The sequence below is a fragment of the Solanum lycopersicum genome, chromosome 2 (genome assembly GCF_036512215.1).
Source record: "Solanum lycopersicum chromosome 2, SLM_r2.1".
NCBI classification, from domain to species: domain Eukaryota; kingdom Viridiplantae; phylum Streptophyta; class Magnoliopsida; order Solanales; family Solanaceae; genus Solanum; species Solanum lycopersicum.
In genome coordinates this window covers 62910121-62931545 of record NC_090801.1, presented here as the reverse complement: position 1 = coordinate 62931545, position 21425 = coordinate 62910121, and the positions used below count along the sequence as shown (strand labels likewise).

Genomic DNA, 21425 nt, shown 5'->3' with positions numbered 1-21425 from the left:
CTTTGTTTTCATTTCCTCTTGCCCTTTTCTCTTAGAGTGTTTTCTAAATTGTGTCGCCTTCAAATAGTTTACGGGCATTACCTTCATATGCTGCTATATTACGTCGAAAAAGCTACTTTTCTGATATACTTTGAACTGAGAGATATGATTACCGTTTTGATACGATTGATTAAAATGAAAAACTTAGACTTGAATTGTAGGGCTTATCCCAGAAGGGAAGCCCTTTCAAAAATTCTCAATGGCCAAGGCGGAGCCCAGGCCAATGAGGGGGTTTGGAAATAGTTTTCAACCAGCAATAGACGCGCCTCGGTTAGAACCTCACTAGCTGCGTCATTGCCCCAAGCGCAAAGATAACTTTCACCACAATCTGCTATCTGTAATTATATGCCTCCTTTCTGGAACGTTGTCTTCATCCGTCCGATGTGGGAGATCATTATTAACCGACTCGTGGGTACCATAAGTAAGCCATATTAGCTAAACCAAAGTTAATAGAAAAGGTTAGTGAAACTCATCCTGACTATTTGCACTAAAACAGGAAAAGCACAGACTAAACGTTAAGTAATCTTGAATATAAAAGATAAGAATTATAATTAGATCCAAATTTACATCTGAATCTAGAATAGTATTCTTGCATTGTTTGGAAGGTTGATAGTTATTATCTATATTATGTTATGTACTTACATTGTCCGTTAAAATATAATTTTTATTTTAACTGCTGCTTAAATTTTATTGTATTGTGAACTTATTAAGTAAAGTAAAAATCTCATTTTATGTAAATTTTGATTCGATGAGATGATGTTTTTTTTACTCTCTCATTTTATCTTATTTATTGCTCAGTTTACTCTGCACTCTATAATTTTGTAATAATTTTACTCTACATTCTACTTTAATTTTATTGTGAATTCGTTTTTCTAATTGTTCAAGTGTGACATTATATATGGCACATTCAAATATTATATTTAACAAAATAATTTAATACATTTGGCATGAAATTTTCCGTAAAAAAAAAATCGACAAATTTTATGCTATAAACTTGACCAAAAAAGGGTTGCGAACCTTCTACCCCTTTGATTAAGAGATCTTCCGTTCAAAGTTGTCAATCTTGGACAAAGAAAGGAACCCGTACACGAGAGCATCATGAAAATATTGTAACCTAGTTGTGTTATATATATATATATTTTTTTTTTAATTTTTTTTTTGTATTTATAAACCAAAATTGACTACTTATTCTGACTTCTCATTTGATGAAATAAAGATATAACAAGAGGGCTCTAAAATATAATCGTGCTAAAGCAGTATTTGCCAATTTGATTATGATTAATTCTATATGGTTGAAAATATTCCAATATGATAATTTGATGTTTCATCATTTTCCATTTCTTATGTTGTAGTGCAGTGCTTTTGGGCTTTGTTTAATTATTATCTATTGGAATAACGTATTAGAAAATGCAGGTTAATTAGGGACCAAGATTAATAATGTACAATCATTATCTTCAATAAAAGTGGTCAACAACGTACTAAAGGTAGGGAAATTAGTGCTAATATATTTCTTTTTCGGTCTTATGCTTTAATTTTTCTGTCTTTTACTTCTTTCTTCTAATTGAATTTCCTTCTCTTGACTTGAATTATTCAAACATAATAGCTTATTCAACTTGCTAGTGCCTTAATTTGAATATAAAATCAACTTGTTTGGCAATCGGCATGGATCATTCTCTAATGCAATTTGCAACATCACTAATTATCTCTAAAGAAGCCGGCTCTATATGAATAAACTTTATGCTTATAATGATGTTAATGTACCTTTATATATACTACTATCAAACACATTATGCTTCAAATCTAAAATCAATTATTGATTATTAGCTATATTAAATCCTCACATTAAAAGAAAACCAATAATCATCATTATTAAACTTGAGACAATATTTTAATCAATAACAATCGATTTAATATGTTCGTTTTTACCCTAAAATGAAAACCAAATGATTGACTGAGCCCATGGATTATGATCTTGGTTGACACATTAGCCTTTTAGATTACTGTGATAATTCATGGGGGGAAAAAACAAGGAGAAGTATGGTGGGTGATTTTCTTTCATTGTTTTATAGTACAATACTATGGGCAAATTACAAACCACTCGTATAAAGTTTATGCAACATTTACTTAATTATTATACCCACTACTTCCAAAGAACACAAAAGTGTTTATTATTTTATTAGTTTTATTTAACAACAAAATTTCTCTTATTAAATGGAATTTGTTATGAAGAGACAAACTTACTCTTGCAGTATACCGTAGATTGTGCCAATCAAATGATTAAAAAAAAAAAAAGAAAGAAATTTAGCACATACGTTTGAGACAGTGGCCAATCCTTCTTTCGTAATTTTATTGGTGAAGATTATTTATACATCATACTTTATTTCAAGAAATTAATTCTTCTTATCAGTTGAATAATAGGCCTTCTTCTAATACTATTCTAAGATTGCTTGTTTTATATGTGATATAATAATATATGAGTGCGTGCGTTAATACTATTTCATTATTAACATTAGAGTTGTTTCACCAATTAGTCAAGTGGTCTATGATTAGTCAGATGCTCTATATGATTAAATATAGAATTGCTTTCTCAAATTATTTTTATTTGTTATTTATTTTTAAAAAAAAATATTATTCGTCATTTTAATATATTAAGAAAAGATAATTTATTTTTTCTTGTGTTTTATTCTTAGTATTAAATAAGACTTAATACAAACATTATTTAACATGAATAGTTTAATAAAATATTTATATTAATAGTTATTTTATTAATGGACATTAAGTCAAACATTAATAAATAAAAATAAATAGAGAGAGTAATAATTGTGTGAGAGCAATAACCGAACCTAATAAAAGAGCGAACCAGAGTTCGAGACATGGTTAAAAGAGAGATGCTTACGGCGGCTCGAGAATTTTGAGTTGAACGGGAGACTCGAGTAAAGTTACTTCCTCTATTCCATATTAATTGATCTCTTTAAGTTTTTTACATTGTTCAAAGTTCAGGATGGATGTTTGAATTTTTTTCATATTTGTCCTCTTATTTATTACAATTTTATATTTTCTAAAGGAAAAACTACACTAATTTTTTTAGAAAAGATAAACTACACTAATATTATGATTCCACAACGGGCAATATTGAAATTTTATGGCTTAAATTAGGGAAAAGAGTTTGAAAATACTCCACTTTTAATTGAATTTGTTGTTACGATATCAAAATTTATGGAGAACCTTTTATTCCATGCACTATATAATAGTGTATTTTAAAAGCATATCGTGCTCAAGTGGACACATACTATTTACAATGATGCAATATTTCTGATGTCCAGTACGTGGACATATATATACCTTTAAAACACGCTATTAAATACTGCAAAAGATCCTTTTGAAAATTTGATATTATTATAACAATGTCAGTCAAAGTTTATATACTTTCATCCCTTTAAATTATATCCTTGATTGCTTTTGTTAATAAGTATGCATTCTTTTACAAATTCAATTAATATGAATTCGAGGGAATATTTCATAACTGAGAAACTTACGAGAACCTTCTCTCTCTAGGTATTTTATAGTCCAACATAATGATTCTCGAGGGATCAACAATCAATTCCCAATTTTAAATGAGAAGTCATTTTTTATATGGTTTCAAGAAATTTCTATATTACTTATATAATTTATTATCTCATTATTTTACATAGAATTTTTTTAGTGAAGATATAATGAATAATATTTGATTATTAAGAAGCAAATAATATTATGTATAATGAATTTATTTTAGGGACAATTGTATATAATAGCAAACTAATAACCTAAAGTAAATAGAGTAGCTAGGGTTTGATTTAATTGTGCTCCATAGCAAGCGTTAGCCAATATTTGTTTAATTGTGCTCCATAGCAAACGTTAGCCAAAATTTGCCAGGCGCCTCTCTACCAAAAGTCTCGTTCGCCACTCTCTCATTCTTGCATCTCTCGCTTTATACACAGAAGTGTATAATTTTTGTTTCTGTTTTGTATAAAGCGAGAGAAAATTATATATACACATACAAAAACATATATCTTCGCGTTATACACTTAATTATACAATTTACAAACATTTTACTTCAATTCAATTGTAGACAAATGCAAATTTTATACAAATATTGCAGAGAAAAAGGTCAACGAATTATACAATTGCGAATTATACAATTGCAGTGAAATACAATTTTCTCTAGCTTTATACAACAAAAGTGTATATATTGTGTTTCTGTTTTTGTATAAAGCGAGAGACAGACATATATCTTCTTGTTATACACTTATAATTATGCAATATACATATATTTTAATTCGATTCAATTGTATGCAAAGCAAATTTTATAAAAATATTGCAACGAAATAGGCAGTGAATTATACAATTGCAGTGAAATAGGATAGCGAATTATACAATTGCAGCAAAATAGGCCAGCGAATTATACAATTTAGGCCAACAAATTATACAATTGTATATGTATAGCGAATTATACAGTTTTATGTTTGCTATGGAGCGCAATTATGCAAACTTTGCTATAATATACAAATATGAATTTTTTGTTTGCTATATGTGAAAGTTGTCATAATGGATCATTGAATTTATTTTACAATGAATCATTTAATCTAAAGAAATATTATAATGAATCATACATACACATTGTAATGTGTATAATGTTTTTTAATAATTATTCAATATACGAGATATAATTTAGTAAGATACAATGTTTTTTATTTTTGATACATTCATTGTATTTTATATAAAAATAATTTTTTTATGTGAATTCAATAAATATGATACATAAATTAGTAAAATACAATAATTAAATAATTTTAATGTAATCAAATAAATCTCATTAAATTTCAAAATACTCTTTAAACTAAAAAAAACATTAATTATTAATTAAATAATACCTCCACGAACTAATAATATTTCAAGAAGAAGTCTTTTAAGAAGATAAAACTGGCATAAGAAAATCACAAAAGTCAGTCTACTAGCCTCTTTTATCTTTAACAATTTATAGTTTGGTGTTTGGTGTATAATTAATAAGAAATAAACTTACAAATAATAATAAATGATCAGAAATTTTAAGAATTTATAGTTGTTTTTTTTTTAAATTTTGAAGTAAATTAATATTTTTTATTTTTTAATTAAAAAATATTAAAATGAAAAAGATAACAAATTTAAAAAATGGCAAAATAATATAGGTAAAAGACAATTCTGACTAAAGGACTTTTCCTAAACTTAATTACTGTTAACTAAAACAATAATTTTTTCGATAAACTAGAATTGTGTCATCTAATTAATGATAGATCATATGATTATACATTAATAATACTACCCTCTAGTCGAGAAATAATGGACTGTAATAATAGTAGGGAATAAAGAAAAGAAAAAAAAAAGAAAGGGCTAATAATTGATCCAAAATCCGGAAGAACGGGTCCCACGAGTGATCCAGTGGATCACGGGGAGTGTCTCAATGATAAACACAAGGAAAAAAATTCGGTCCCACCTACAAAACGGAAGATCCTTACGAATATTCCCCTAATATTCCTCTCCTCCTCCCTAAATGGATAACATTACTCTTTCATCACACCGCCCATCTTCTCCTTTCCTCATTCACTATATAAATCCTCTCCGCCCTTCTTTCTCATATCTCATCCCACAACAAACGTAGCGTTTTGCTTTTGCAACAATCGAGATTCAAAAAACCATGTTTACAGAAGTTGAACAACAACAGCATATAGAGAAACTCGAAATATTCAAGATCCAAGGCAGAGATAAACGTGGCCGCAAAATTTTGCGCATCATCGGAAAATTCTTTCCTGGTAACCTATTTTTTTTTTATGTATCGTTTTCTTGATTATTCTTGTTGAGATTTTGGTCTGAATTGTGGATTTGTTTTTGATTGTGGATAATCAGCTAGAAATCTGAGTGTTGAAGTTGTGAACAAGTATTTAGCGGAGAAGATCTTTCCGGAACTTGAGAAAAGGCCGTTCGCCGTGGTGTATGTTCACACCGATGTGGAGAAAAGCGAGAATTTCCCCGGAGTATCAGCTTTACGATCGTTCTACGATGCGATTCCGGTGAAAGTCCGAGAGAATCTGGAGGCTATTTACTTTCTTCACCCTGGTCTTCAAGCCAGGCTCTTCCTTGCCACATTTGGTCGCTTCATCTTCAGCGGAGGGTAAGAATGTCAATTCCTAAGACACATTACATTTTTTTTGGAAACCTGGATCCAATTTTCAAACAAATAGTATATCTTTCTATAATATATTATCTGTGTATTGACAAGGAAGAGATCTAACTGGGAGTTACTGTGCACAGGTTATATGGGAAATTGAGGTATGTGAGCAGGGTTGATAATCTGTGGGAGCATGTGAGGAGGAATGAGATTGGGATGCCAGAATTTGTGTACGATCATGATGAAGATCTTGAGTACCGTCCGATGATGGACTATGGCCTGGAGAGTGATCATGCCAGGGTCTATGGCGATGCGCCTGCCGTAGACTCACCTGTTACAATGTACTCCATGAGATGCATCTCATAAGATAATTGGAAGCCTTTTGCAGTCTTTTCGGTTCATAGTTAGATGTGTAGGAACCTCATGGCTTTCTTTTTTCTTCCTCCATCTGATGCAATTTTTTTGCTCTGTATATACGATTAGATGGAGGTTAGCAACTAGCAAGCACTTTTTTCTTCTTGTTGTTGTTATATAGTAATAGTACAAAGGTCATCAACTTTGAAAGCAATGATGATTTCCTATCTGAAAAATCCTGGAATGTTGTTATCTTTCTTCTGGAAGATGAATATATATACTTTTATGAGGAGTATTGTGTTGTGGTCTGATCAAGAAAATAAAATGAAGTAGAAGAATCGTAAGACTGGTTTTTAATTTCATCGAGTATATATAGTGCTTGTCCTCTATCAGTGAATAATGATTAGCAAATCAAAAATCATACCCTGGCTGGGTGGGTGATCTGAGAACCATATTTCTTGGTGGATGTGATATCGAGTCTATTGGAGGATGCCTCGCACGCGAGGTGATGCGACCGCCGGTGATGCACCAAGAGCCCCATCTTGGGGTAGAGGCTGACCTCGAGGTTGAGGTAGGGCCGCGACACCGGCTCAGGATAGGGATTCCATGTCATTTATGACTTGTTGGGACTGATAAATCGGTCGCCTGGTCGTTCATTTGGTTATTTTGTGAGCCCTTAAATGAAGATTACATCAGAAATCACAAAAGGGCTCAGAAAAATGTGGGTCCCTCTTACATTGCCATTTTAAGTCAAAAATCACAAAAAGACTCGGAAAAATATCGAAAACCTCAGGACACGAAAGAAGGGTCAAATTAGACCAAACTCGACATTTCGAAACTAGCCGCGCTGACGAAATTCTCATCTGAGTGCGTTTACTCAGAATGTTGATTAAAGTCAAACTTAGCCTTAAACTTAAAGTTAAAACGCCTAATTGCACCAACTCACACTGAAAACTTCGGGAGCCATGCTGACAATGCTATTAGCCTAAAATGACCCTTCCACATGTTGATTAGTTGGGATTTGGGGTAGTTATTGGATCATGCATAGGTGTTTATATTTTCGGCCTTTTTCTGAGAATTGTCGGATAACTGTGAGTATGTTTATTGTTGTTAATTGACCTTCTTTGCTATATGGAGTACTTGTATGTTTGAATACTGGTTATCAGAAGTATGTTGGGCCTTAGTTTAGGTTTGACAATGGTTTGCCTTAGAAATGCATGATTCGAAGTCGGTAGGACTTAGTTTAGCCCCGACGTGGTTCGGCTGGATCAAATCCTTGTAGACTGGTGTAGCAGACTTGAGTCTGATGAGCTCGCTCCGACGATAGTTATCATTATTTCTTCGATGTTACGGCTTCACGAGTTACGTCGGCGACAATGAATTTCGCTCCGCAATTCAAAGTTAATTTTCAATTCGGGTTCAAGGATTTACATTGATTAGCTAAGTGTGGATAGTGTTCCACGGGTATTTATGACTATGGATAGATAGAAGACTCTTTCAGCAGCTATATCGACATCTTTGTCGGGTATCCCAATTTAATGTCCGGCCTCGACCATCCACATACTTATGTAGAATTAGAGGTCCGACTTCAAGTATGTAGAGCATCCGGTTAGAGGTCCGACCTCAGTTACTTATATTTTGTGGTTGGCTACTTGTGTAATTCTGGTGAGCGTTCGATTTAAGGCCCGACCTCCGTACCGCCAGATTCTACTATTTGGTTTGGAGCATTTGGTTCGATGTTCTTTGGCCTTGAGTTTTATTCTCCTTAGTTATAGTTATTCTGTGTACTCGTCGGGCTTATGGGGGTCCATTCAGGTTTTTATTTAAACTTGCGCAAGAGTGTGCCTTCTGGGCTTATGGGGGGTCCAGTTAGGTGTAGTTAGCTTATTTATGTTAATTTAGTTAGATCTTTTTACACTCGTGTTCATTCTAGTGTTACTTAGCCTTCCGTTCTTGACCGCTAGTTATGTGATTTCGTCTTTTCATATTGCTTTACTTTTCTAGTTCAATCGGCCTATGATGCCTACTGGGTACTTGTTATTTGGTACTCATGCTACGCTCTGCATCTATTTTCATGATACAGGTCTGAGCACCAGTAGCCAGCGTTGATCGAGTTTGGAGCATTCTGGTCTGGAGACGGGGGTGAGTACGTGACGTTTTGTACTATTTCAGTCTCCATCTGTATATATAAAGACTTGTCTTTTACTCGTCATTGATATTAAAACTACAGTTCAGTGGACCATCACAAATAGGAGACAGTGAGAGAGATATCAACCCCTCAGACAGTAAAGACAAATCTATAAGTATTTGTTGGATTAGAAACACCTAGTGATGTCTTTCATTGCGAAGCTCAATTATGTACATGTATGCAAGATACAAAGACCCGAAATAAAAACTTCTAGGGTACCATGATTTCCTCATATCTCTGATAAAAGATGCTTGAAACATTTCTAAGTGAGTGTAGAGCTTTTATAAATGAACAAAATCATCTGAAAAAACTACAGGAATAAAAATCTCTTCATCTCCAACAAACTTTACAAAAAACTAAAATTAGAGATAAATTAAATCCTCTTGGCAATAGAGTTGCTTCAGCTTTTATCCACAAGTGGAGAAACCAAATATGAGAAGATCTTATGTGAGAAATTTAATAGTTCTGATCAAAAAATACTTTGGTACTTATTAGCCAGGATGACTCAGAGAACAAACGACTCACCAAGACAACATCAAACAAATAATTAGATAGATAACTAACACCTTTTGATTGAGGCATAGTAATTATTATTTATAATTGACAAAATATCAAGGCAAGCATACAGATCTGTCTATTCATATGGGTTAGAGAGGTATCGAAAGCTAAGGTGTTGTCCTAACTAATTGTAATAATTTTGACAGAAGACTGACAATAAAATGAACACTCACTCCTATTGCTTAATTACTACTCTATTTACTGGAGAAGGATTGCACATTAATTAAATAAAAAGACACAATGGCATTTCTAGTGCTTTTATAGCATACTTGAGGCTAATTTTCTCTATTTGAGCAGCATCAGGCCCAACCTCCTCCTGTTTGCAGAGGCAAAGTTAACTACGGGAATAATGACAATGACTCTGCTTAGGGTAACATAATTATAAAGCCTAAGTTTTGCAGCTATCATCTCATCCGCCTCACATACAACTAATGACAGCATCCGCAGATAAACAGGAGGATAGAAAGCCCCACACAGTGTGCAACAAGACGGATATTTTCCAGAAAAGTGTTTAGGGTTCGACATAAAGCCATCCCTGAGTGCATGCATTCAAGACCTGCGCGGGGGGGATAGAATTACAAAATTCTGAAAAATGTATACCATATAACATGAAGCAGACGTCCCAAGAGTCTTTTTGCAAAGAGTACCAGATAGCAACTCCCCTTTCTCTATTCTAACTTGAGTATTTCCAGGAGTTATGTATCCTTTTTCTGAATCATTATGCCATGCAGAATATCTTAAAAGATTTATTTGTTTTGGTATGATGAGGTTAAACACTTGCTTTCCAGTCCAATGTGGCCTTGGTTTAAGAATCACTGGAGCGGGTACTTTCCCATCAAAATCCTCCCACCACATTAAGATGTTCATAAAGACATCCTGCAAACCGGAAGTAAGCATTCTTTACTGGATCATGCAAAATCATGAAAGATATGATAAAGAAATTATGAAATGGCACATGCAGATTCACCTTTTCTATAAAGATATCTCTTTTAATAACTTCGCGGCAACCTAAAAGGGTATCCTGGACGATACCAATTACAGTTTGCCTGGGGTGAAACAATACACTTAGGGACCATCATAAGCTCCAGCACCTCTGCTCTGGTTTCAAATGACTGTGGAACATGCATGTTCATTTCGTCACCATCAAAATCAGCATTGTAAGAAAGAAATGAAAGATAAATTCAAGCAGAAAGTTGAGTATGGCATGATCTTAATCCTATGTCCCATAATAGACATTTTATGTAGACTGGGTTGCCGATTGAAGAGAACAAAATCTCCATCATTTAAGTGCCTCTCAACCTGCATTGGCAGCATTGGAGGTTAGGGAGCTACCGCAGACATCAAAAGCCCCTCAATTACGAGAAACTGAAAGAAACAAACCTTATATCCTAGTTCAAGGTGATGATTGTATCGAAGATCAAGCCTTTGGTCGTCGTCCCTAGTTATATACTTGGCCCCGGTTTTACCAGGAGGTGGATGAGGTCCATATTCAACAAGTTCCTTTAACCTGTGTGAAGAACCCAGCTTCAATCAGCACAAACATATACAGTTCATACTTCCTTCTTGTTTCTAATGGGTTGATGAGTGTGGGGTTTCATTTCTACAACAACAAAAAAACAGCTTTCAATGTTATATGGTGTCACTGTTTCTGGATAAGTGCGCTTCAGAGCAATACTCCATGGGACTCCCAATTGATCAATGTTAATAGTTGGATAGGGGGTAATCACTGTCCGAGCAGAAAAGTCTACTCTTTTGCCCATCAGATTGCCTCTGATCCGACCTTCCTTTGATTTTAATCTACTACATATTGATTTAACAGATCTACCTGATCTTTGCGTAGCCTGCAAATTAGAATAAGTAAAAGCCAGTAATTAGAACTTTTGAAGTTTCAAAGGATCCAATAGTTAAAGAAAAGGATGTTTAAGAGAGAATCAGCATACTCTTGGTTGTCCAGGCAGATCATTATCAAAATACGTAGCTATATGAAATTGCAGTAACTGTGCAAACTCCGAAATAATGTGCGCCGGTGCCCCATTCCTTTCCTGCCTCTTCAAATTCTCGTTGTGACGAATAATCATGGCCAGTTGATGTGTTAAATCATCCTACAAAAAAATTTAACAGAAGAAGGTAATCCCACTGGCACAATTTTCTAGAATTAAAGAACAGAAGAAAGCAGAGATAAAGCAAAAGTTTTAGCAACAGTACACTAAGCTCTAGAACCTCAACAGGAAAATGAATACCTCACTCCTTGATGAAGTATCCATCATCACAGAAGGCCGAACAGGTGGTAGTGGTACGGGAAGTGCTTGAAGAATCATCCAATCTGGGTGAGCGAACTCTGGATTTAGGCCAAGCAAGATGCAGTCTTCGTCAATTACCCGCTTCAGAATGCTCAACACCTACAATATGAGGTCATGATTATACACACAATGAGAGGTCGTCCCAAGCAAATAAGAACACCCGAGGTAAACAGGCACATACCCCTTTCAGCAGAGAGTTGTTGCTTCCTATCGACTGGTTCTGGCATCTGCTCCGGATCAGGATCATCACTTCTTTTCTTTTGCATCTTATATTCAGCAACCATTTTCTTACCATCTATTGAAATTTTTGGCTGCTGTGCACCACAGCCACCTCTACTCTTCTTGACAGGTTCTTCAGTATCTTGACCTTGTACATCAACTTCATCCCCTCCTTCACATTTTGTTTTGTTCTTGCAAGCATCCAACATCTTTCTAAGCCTGTTTTTAGGATTCCTGATTCTCATGGCTTGTTTGAACTTGGGATTGTCCTGCACAAAATCGAAAGACCCAAAGATCCAATTATACAACCCAAAGCTGCATTGAGTATCAGAAATAATGCATAGAGACACGACCACTTCCTTCCTTATGAGACGTCAAGATTAGACCAAGTTTTTCCCTCTTGATTCATCAGTGAGACCATAAGGAATTGTAGTAAGACCATTAAGTGCTGTCTAATTTTAGAATCAACTCTATACATGAATTATAATCCGATTTTCACTGTTCAATAAACAATCAAAAGGGAGTGAGTTTGACTACTCTTTAGATAAAAACATCCCATCTCTCTCCCTTCTAACAGGGGATAAATAAAAATGCATGACGACATTTGCAACTGTAACGATTCAAAAAAAGTCGAATAAATAGGTACTTAAGGTGATTTAGTTATTAATTGAAAATCTGAAATTTTAAGGGCATAATGGTCCTTTCACGTATTAATTTAAAATAAATCAGATTTTTATTAAGTTAGTTAAATCCTATTTTGACTAAATCTTGAATTTAGTCTCCTAATCCTAATAGCGCTCTCTCTCTCTCACGCTTCTTAACTCTCTCTCTCACGTTCTCCATGTCTCTCACGTTATTCTGCCAAGCACAACAAAAACCAGAGAAAACATCAAGAGTTCTTCACACTTGAAGAACTCACATGAAATTTTAAGAAAAACAAAGCAACCAAAAACATTAAGGCGAAGAGAAGTTGTTCATTGAGTGGTGTGGACGTTGAGGTAACTTGAACTGATTTTTGGAGAGAGTTTTGGGCAGCAAATTCTTTGTTTGAACATCAATAAAGGTATGGGTTTCTCTCATGGAATTCTTTCTCCAAGAGTACTTTCTTTCGAACGTTTCTTATACTCTTGAAACTAAGGTTGTTCCTAATCGTATGTCCTTGTCCTTAGCTCCCTAACAGATTTGTAGGATGGGTATGTTGTGCTGCTAGATTTTTGCATGAATGATGTATTTAAATTAAATACGAATGTGTTTATGTGCGGGAAATCACGATAATGATCATCAAAATATGACCGGAAAAGCAGTGTTTTAGTCACTGTTTTGGGGTGTATAAGTTGTGTATTTTATGTGTAATGGGTGTACAATGTGATGTTCATTATGATTAAGTATAGTGAATTGAATAACTATCTTATAGCTACTTAAACTTATGAAAAAAAAGCACCTAAAGATGGTTGGATAAGGACAAAAAATTCCAGATTTTCGTACCCTTCAAAAGTGTCAAATTCTGAGTTTTTAAAACAAAATAAATTAAGGTCAATGGGAATCGAACCCAAGACCTCACCTGTGAAAGAAACTGAAAAAATGGGCTGGGGGCGGGGATCGAACCCACGACCCCCCAGTTCGCGAAAAAGGAAAAAAAAAAGGGGGGGGGGGGAGGGGATCGAACCCGCGACCCCCAGATCGCGAAAAAGACAAAAAGGAAGGGGCTGGGGGCGGGGATCAAACCCACAACCCCCCAGTTCGCGAAAAAGGAAAAAAAAAAGGGGTTGGAGGCGGGGATTGAACCCACGACCCCCAGTTCACGAAAAAGAAAAAAGGAAGGGGCTGGGGGCGGGGATCGAACCCACGACACCCTAGTTCGCAAAAAAGGAAAAAAGAAAAAAAGGGGGGGCTGGGGGCAGGGATAGAACCCACGACCCCACAGTTCGCAAAAAGAAAAGAAAAAAGATGCGAGGCGTGGGGATCGAACCCACGACCTCAGCACTGAAGGGGGGGGGGGCAAAAATATTAAGGAAATAAAGTGAGGTTGTGGGGGTTCGAAACCACCACCTCACAGCCTCATCCTCTTCAGCGAAAATTTAAAGAAAATAAGGGGGGCTACGAGGTTCGAACCCACAACCTCCCTATTGTAGCAAATTTAATTCTAAAAACTCAAAAGGGGTTGTTGGGGCTCGACCCCCAACCTTTTGGTTAGCTAATAGTAAAATTAAAACAGAAATGTATCCCTTCATGTAGATATTTAGATTTAAATTAGAATTCTAATTAAAATTGAAAATTCATTCTTTCATGTAAATATTGAGATTTAATTTAGAATTCCAATTAAAATAGAAAATTAATTCTTTCATGTAAATGTTGGGATTTAATTTAGAATTCTAATTAAAATAGAAAATTAATTCCTTCATGTAAATGTTGAGATTTAATTTAGAATTCTAATTAAAATAGAAAATTAATTATTTCATGAAAATGATGAGCTTTAATTTAGAGTTCTAATGTTATGAATATTAGAAATAAAATCAATGAAAAATATAATGATATCCAAGTGATTCAAGATTTGAGTTCCCGTGCCCAAAACTCCATATTGATACATAAGTCATACGTGAGTAAAATATTCAAAAATAATGTCATCTACTTAGATCAAAAATCAAGATCTTGACATATATACAAGATACATAAGTCTTGTAATACATAATCTTAGGAAAGTAAGAATCACTTAGCGAACTATGAATGAAGCCCCATGACTTGTATGTATAGACACATAAGTCTAACATACGTTCAAAAATAAGTGAACCTAAGATGTACGTAATGAAATGATGAATCTTAGGAGGGTTAAGTACGATTGTAAGATACACTAAATGGCCAAGTGCATTGGCATATGATAAAATGAACTATGAAATGAAGAAATAAACATTCACGTAATAAGAGGTGAGTAACTATGAAAAACAAAGGTGCTAACAATGAAGAATGTGGTAACAATCATGATGTGAGGCTAATGTATATGATGAAAGAAATCTCAAATAGGTCTAAGTAAATGTTACCAATACGTACTCACCAATAAGAGTGTAAGATTATGAAGAGACCAGTCTCTATGAACACTCTAATGAAAATATTGAGTTTAAAACACTTAATACTACTGATGAGATGAGAAATCATCTAATGAGCTATGATGTCCTCATACTAGAAGTCAACTTCCATGATGTATGAGTTGAATGTAATGGAACTTTATACTGAGCACCGATAGGCTAGCTATGAGCGGTGATGCCTTCTTTCGGGAAGGGCGGAGGTTTACGTAACTCTCATGAGATAAGACTATCCGACTTGCCGAGTATGGGTCTCCATATATCTCCTAGTCTTTGAACCTATACTGCCACTATAGGGATCTGGCGAGGTTAAATTCCCATATACGCTAGCATGTTATTGAGTCACTTTGGCCGGTGATTCCACCTCTTTTCGGTGTGGGGGAGACACTGAATTTTATGATGCTCACATGATCTATGTCGGTTAAAGTTAAAGTTTCCAATGAATTATTGAGGTCAACCTTAAATGAGTCATATAAAGAAATGAATGATACCGAAGGTGCTAGGATAGGATAATCAAGAGGTGAGCTAGATTCAGGTAATGACATTAGGTTATTCCTGATCATTACACAACAAACCCGATGAAAGTCTTAAACTACATCTTAGGTATAGCTGGTGTTCACACTGGCCTATGAATGAACTGAAATGAGGTACGTATGAATGTATGAAGCAGACTCTATGTTTGCTAAAGAAGACTCCCTAGTTGAGGTCCCATATGTTGAGCCCTCATTTTGGAAAGTCTTAAGGTCAAGTCCATGATAACAAGGTCTCATGACATATGAATGAATAATATGAAAGAAGTTATGTGTTATATGAAGATATTATGTGTTGTGTGCCATATGATAATTATAATGATCCATTTCACTCTCGTGGCATAACTTTCCCAATCTCAATTTGGCAAGTCCACTAACTTGACTTCCAAAAATCATGTCATTAGGAAAGAGCTATTCTTTCTCATGCGTGTCCCTGGTGTGTGCTTGCATATACCCATACTTAGTACAAGTGTGTACTAATTCCATACAAACATCTACTTTTAGGTGCAGGCACAGGTGGACGGTAGAGCTACAGGTTCGTTGTTGTAGCTATCCGGATGTCAACATTCATCCAGAGTTTGGTAGGTCCTCATGCTTTCGAGGATGTTACTGTTTTACATTCTAGCGTAGTTTTAGAGTTGAGCTAGTGGAGCATGTTCCACTAGCGTTTCCTTCCTGTTTTGGTTCAAACTTTGTATTGGTGCTATTTTGGCCGATATACAATTAATATTTAATGAATTATTTCTTTCAGTAAAAAAAATTAAATGTTAGATGGTTTATGATGAACGATTACGAAATACTAAAAAATGTCTAGTAAGCATGTTAAGAAACAAAAAGTTTCAAATTTTTCGCTAAAATTATGTCACGACCGGAATCTAGACCCCAGACGAGACCGGCGTCGTTGACCTCTCAGAGGTCGCAGACAAGCCTGCTTACGTCATTCTTACTTTACATAGATTAATTTTAGCGGAAAATTTGAAATTTTTGATTCTTTAATCATACTTGCTGAACATTCTTAACATTTCGTAATCGTTCATCATCAACCATCTAACATTTAAGAGATAAGCAACTGAAAGAAATAATTCATTAAGTATTAATTGTATATCGGCCAAAATAGCACCAATACAAAGTTTGAACCAAAACAGGAAAGAAACGCTAGTGGAACATGCTCCGCTAGCTCAACTCTAAAACTACGCTAGAATGTAAAACAGTAGCATCCTCGAAAGCATGAGGACCTACCAAACTCCGGATGAATACTGATGTCCGGATAGCTGCAACAACGAACATGTAGCTCTAGCGTCCACCTGTGCCTGCACCTAAAAGTAGATGTTCGTATGGAATTAGTACACACTTGTACTAAGTATGAGTATATGCAAGTACACACCAGGGACATGCATGAGGAAGAATAGCTCTTTCCTAACAACATGATTTTTGGAAGTCAAGTCAGTGGACTTGCCAAATTAAGATTGGGAAAGTTATGCCATGAGAGTGACATGCATCATTATAATTATCGTATAGCACACAAAACATAACATATTCATATAACACATAACATATAACACATACTTTCGTTCATATTATTCATTCGTATATCATGAGACCTTATTATCATAGACTTAACTTTAAGACTTTCCAAAATGAGGGCTCAACATATGGGACCTCAACTAGGGAGCCTTCTTTAGCAAACACAGAGTCTGCTTCACTCATTCATTCGTATTTCATTTCAATTCATTCATAGGCCAGTGCGAACACCAGCTATACCTAGGATGTAGTTTAAGACTCTCATCGGGTTTGCTGTGCAATGATCAGGAATGACCTAATGTCATTACCTGAATCTAGCTCACCTCTTGATTATCCTATCCTAACACCTTCGGTATCATTCATTTCTTTATATGATTCATTTGAGGCTGGCCTCATTCATTCATTGGGAACTTTAACTTTAACCGACATAGATCATGTGAGCATCATGAAATCCAGTGTCTTCCCCACACCGAAAAGAGGTGGAATCACCGGCCAAAGCGATTCAATAACATGCTAGCGTATATGGGAATTTAACCCCGCCAGATCCCTATAGTGGCAATATAGGTTCAAAGACTAGGAGATGTATGGAGACCCATACCCGGCAAGCCGGACAGTCTCATCTCATGAGAATTACGTGAACCTCCGCCCTTCCCGAAAGAAGGCATCACCACTCATAGCTAGCCTATCGGTGCTCGGTATAAAGTTCCATTACATGCAACTCATACATCATAGAAGTTTGCTTCTAGTATGAAGACATCATAGCTCAATAAATGATTTCTCATCTCATCATTAGTATTAAGTGTTTTAAACTCAATATTTTTATTAGAGTATTCATAGAGACTGGTCTCTTCATTATCTTACACTCTCATTGGTGAGTATGTATCGGTAACATTTACTTAAGCTCATTTAAGATTGCTCTCATCATATGCATTAACCTCACATCATGATTGTCACCACATTCTTCATTTCATTACGTATATCTTAGGTTCACTTATTCTTGAACGTATGTTAAACTTATATATCTATACATACAAGCCATGAGACTTCATTTATAGTTCGTTAAGTGAATTCTTGTTTTTCTAAGATTATGTATTACAAGACTTATGTATCTTGTATATATGCCAAGATCTTTGATTTTTGATCTAAGTAGATGACATTATTCTTGAATATTTCACTCACGTATGACTTATGTATCAATACGGAGGTTTGGACACGAGAACCCAAATTTTGAATTATTTGGATATCATTTATATTTTTCATTGATTTTAGTTCTAATATTCATAAATTTAGAACTCTAAGTTAAGTCTCAACATTTTCGTGAAATAATAAATTTTCTATTTTAATTAGAATTCTAAATTAAATTTCAATCATTTACATGAAAGAATAATTTTCTAATTTAATTAGAATTCCAATTTAAATCTCAATATTTACATAAAAGAATTAATGTTCTATTTTTAATTAAAATTCTAAATTAAATCTCAATGTTTACATAAGAGAATTAATTTTCCAACTTTAATTAGAATTTTAATTTACTATTATTATTATTTTTAATTAAATTCGCTTGAATAGGGAGGTTGTGGGTTCGAACCCCCACAGCCCCCTTATTTTTCCTCTCATTTTCGCTGAAGAGAAGGCTGTGAGGTGGTGGGTTCGAACCCCCACAGCCCCTCTATTTTTTTTTATTTAATAGGGGAGTGGCAGTGAGGTCATGGGATCGAATCCCCACAGCCTCACGCTATTATTTGCGCCCTCCCTTCAGCGCTGAGGTCGTGGGATCGATTCCCACGCCTCGCGTTCCTTTTCTCCCTTTTAATTCGTTCCGCGCATAGCTGGGGGTCGCGGGTTCGATCCCCGCCCCCAGCATTCCCTCTTTAATCCCCCCTTTTTTTTTTCGCGCGTGGCTGGGGGTCGCGAGTTCGATTCCCCCCAGCCCCCTTTTTATTTCTTTTCTTGGCGAATTTCGCTGGTCCCAGCCCCCATTTCGAGCCCCGTCTTCAACACTCCTTTTTAATTATTTTATCAAGGCATGTGTTGGTGAGGTCTCGGGTTCGATCCCTGAAGACCTCACCTATTTTTTTTTAATTCATTTTTTGCTCAAATTTTCCAGAATGTGTCTAAAACTTATTTCCAGATTCTGGGACACTACTCCATAATTTTTCACATCTTTTTTACGGGTTAATTTAGCATTTTTCTTATACATTCATTAATGTTCTTAAGACAAATTTAGGGGGATGATTTGATCATTTATTGTGACTAGAATTTACAGCCTTTCAACCATGTGAATATTACGAATATTACGATTTTAAGAGCCTCTAATTGCACATAAAACACGAGTAATCTCAAATCTATTAACATGCTAAAGAAAAACTCAAAGTCATGATCAAAATCTTGCACAAATACATTCATATTTTCCGAAAAACATAAAATATAATCACATCATCATGAACACATATTCGAAACGAGATTATCACCACAAACAAGTATCCCTAAATTCTATCAACAAGAATACCCAACCTAAGATCATAGGGAGCTAGTGACAGGGACATGCAACGGGGGAACAACCTTAGTTTTGAGATGAATAGTTTGAATCGTAAGGAACCTCTTGGGAAAGGATCCAAGAGAGAAGAAAACTCATACCTTAATCGATGTTCAAACTTTAAATGTTGCTGCCCGGAAAACTCCTCCAAACCACTCCCAATTCACTTCAACGTACACCTCACTCACCAAACCTCTCTTAGCCTTGACGTTTTGATTACTTTTTCTTTTGCTTAAAAATTTTTTTGTGAGTTCTTCAAGCATGAAAATTATTGATATTTTGGCAGAAATAATGTGAGGAAGATAGAGAACGTGAGAGGGGGAGTTTAGAAGCGTGAGAGAGAGAGGGCTAATTGGATTAGGAGACTAATTCAAGAATTAGTCAAATAACATTAAAATAAATAAATACAAATCTGTTTTATTTATTTATTTATTTATTCATTTAAAACGTGAAAGGACAATTATGCCCTTAAATACCTATTTATTCTTATTTACATAATTCTCTTCTTTTTTTTTGAATCGTTACAAATTAACCTATGTAAAGTAAGAATGACGTAAGTAGGCTTGTTTGCGACTTCTGAGAGGTCAACGACGCCGGTCTCATATGGGGTCTGAATTCCAGGATCAGAAATAATGCATAGAGAAACGACCACTTCCTTCCTTATGAGACGTCAAGATTAGACCAAGTTTTTTTTCCCCTTCATTCATCAGTGAAACCGTGAAACCGTAAGGAAATGTAGCAAGACCATTAAGTGTTGTCTAATTTTAGAATCACCTCTATACATAAATTATAATCCGATTCTCACCGTTGAATAAACAATCAAAATGGAGTGAGTTTGACTACTCTTTATTTCAATCAAGTCTAGTGAATGGATATTAGACTCGGGAGCTTCAGAACATTTATCTTCTAATCCTGAGCTTTTCACTTACCTTACTCCTTTTTCATGATTCTTCGAAGGTAAAAGCTACTCATATAGGAAGTGTTGCTACTCTTTTCCCTAATTTGATCATTCATAGAGTTCTTTATGTTCCTTCTTTTAAAATGAATCTTCCATCTATTCACACTGGTATGCAATTAGAGTATTTTATCATTTCTCCCTTCTAACAGGAAGAAAAATAAAAAGGCATGACGAAATTTGCAACATTCCAGAAAAATACAATTCACTGAACTACCAAATCCTGATTAACTAGTAAGTAAATAGAAGCTATCTCCTAAAAAGGGTCATGTTGATGTAATAGAGAAATACTGCTCTATCAAAACTTCCTCAGCCTGTACTTGTTCAAAACTTGTTTCTAGACCTCCACTGGCAAACCTGAAACCTCCAAATGTTAATGGTTTACCCACTTATAATTTAATTGATATCACAAACATCAAACCAGGTAGTGAAAAATATATGATCAGTAATTCAATCCTTCTTAAACAAAAAAAAAAAAAGAAGAAGACAATTTCACTATACACAAACTTTTAACCTAACAATTCAATTCAAGTCAATCAAAGTACCTCATCCGCCAGAATTTTGGAGCAATTGAAGCAGACACACCGAAGGATACTAAGAACAGGTTCCATAAAACCTATATGAAACATAGGTTTCGCAAGCTCAAGGTGACCAAAATGCCCCGGACATCAGCCATGTTCGCCATACACGTCTTACACTTCATCTTCCGATCAATCGTCCCAAGTCGAGGATCGCTCAACTCCGTAGTCTCACCATGCTCAATGTGCACCACAGACATTTATCTCTGGAAACGAAGAAACAAAAACTAAATCAAATTTAAACCCTAGAGAATTCAACAAAATGAATCAAGATTAGTGAAAATTACAATTTCGTCGGCGCTGACAATGCCGAACTGGACCGTCCGGACCTTGGCAACCTCCGCCGGCTAGAAGGGGAAGCGCAAATCCATGGTGGCGCAACCTAGGTT

General features: G+C 35.1%; 1 protein-coding gene, 1 non-coding gene and 1 pseudogene across 2 annotated transcripts; 1 reads left to right on the top strand and 2 right to left on the bottom strand.

Moving 5' to 3' along the window:
• Positions 1 to 200: 200 nt before the first annotated feature.
• Positions 201 to 352, bottom strand: LOC112941007 (U4 spliceosomal RNA). The gene has a single exon (XR_003245835.1). It is a non-coding gene; the product is annotated as a U4 spliceosomal RNA (small nuclear RNA).
• A 5198-nt stretch (positions 353 to 5550) lies between these two features.
• LOC101248636 (uncharacterized) lies at positions 5551 to 6866 on the top strand. Its single transcript, XM_004232488.5, has 3 exons — positions 5551 to 5864; positions 5959 to 6223; positions 6364 to 6866. Exons 1-3 carry the CDS (start codon positions 5750 to 5752, stop codon positions 6584 to 6586), a joined length of 603 nt encoding a protein of 200 aa, XP_004232536.1. The 5' UTR covers positions 5551 to 5749; the 3' UTR covers positions 6587 to 6866.
• Positions 6867 to 9309: 2443 nt separating this feature from the next.
• LOC101266298 (DNA-directed RNA polymerase II subunit RPB1-like) lies at positions 9310 to 21236 on the bottom strand (annotated as a pseudogene).
• Between the last annotated feature and the right edge of the window lie 189 nt (positions 21237 to 21425).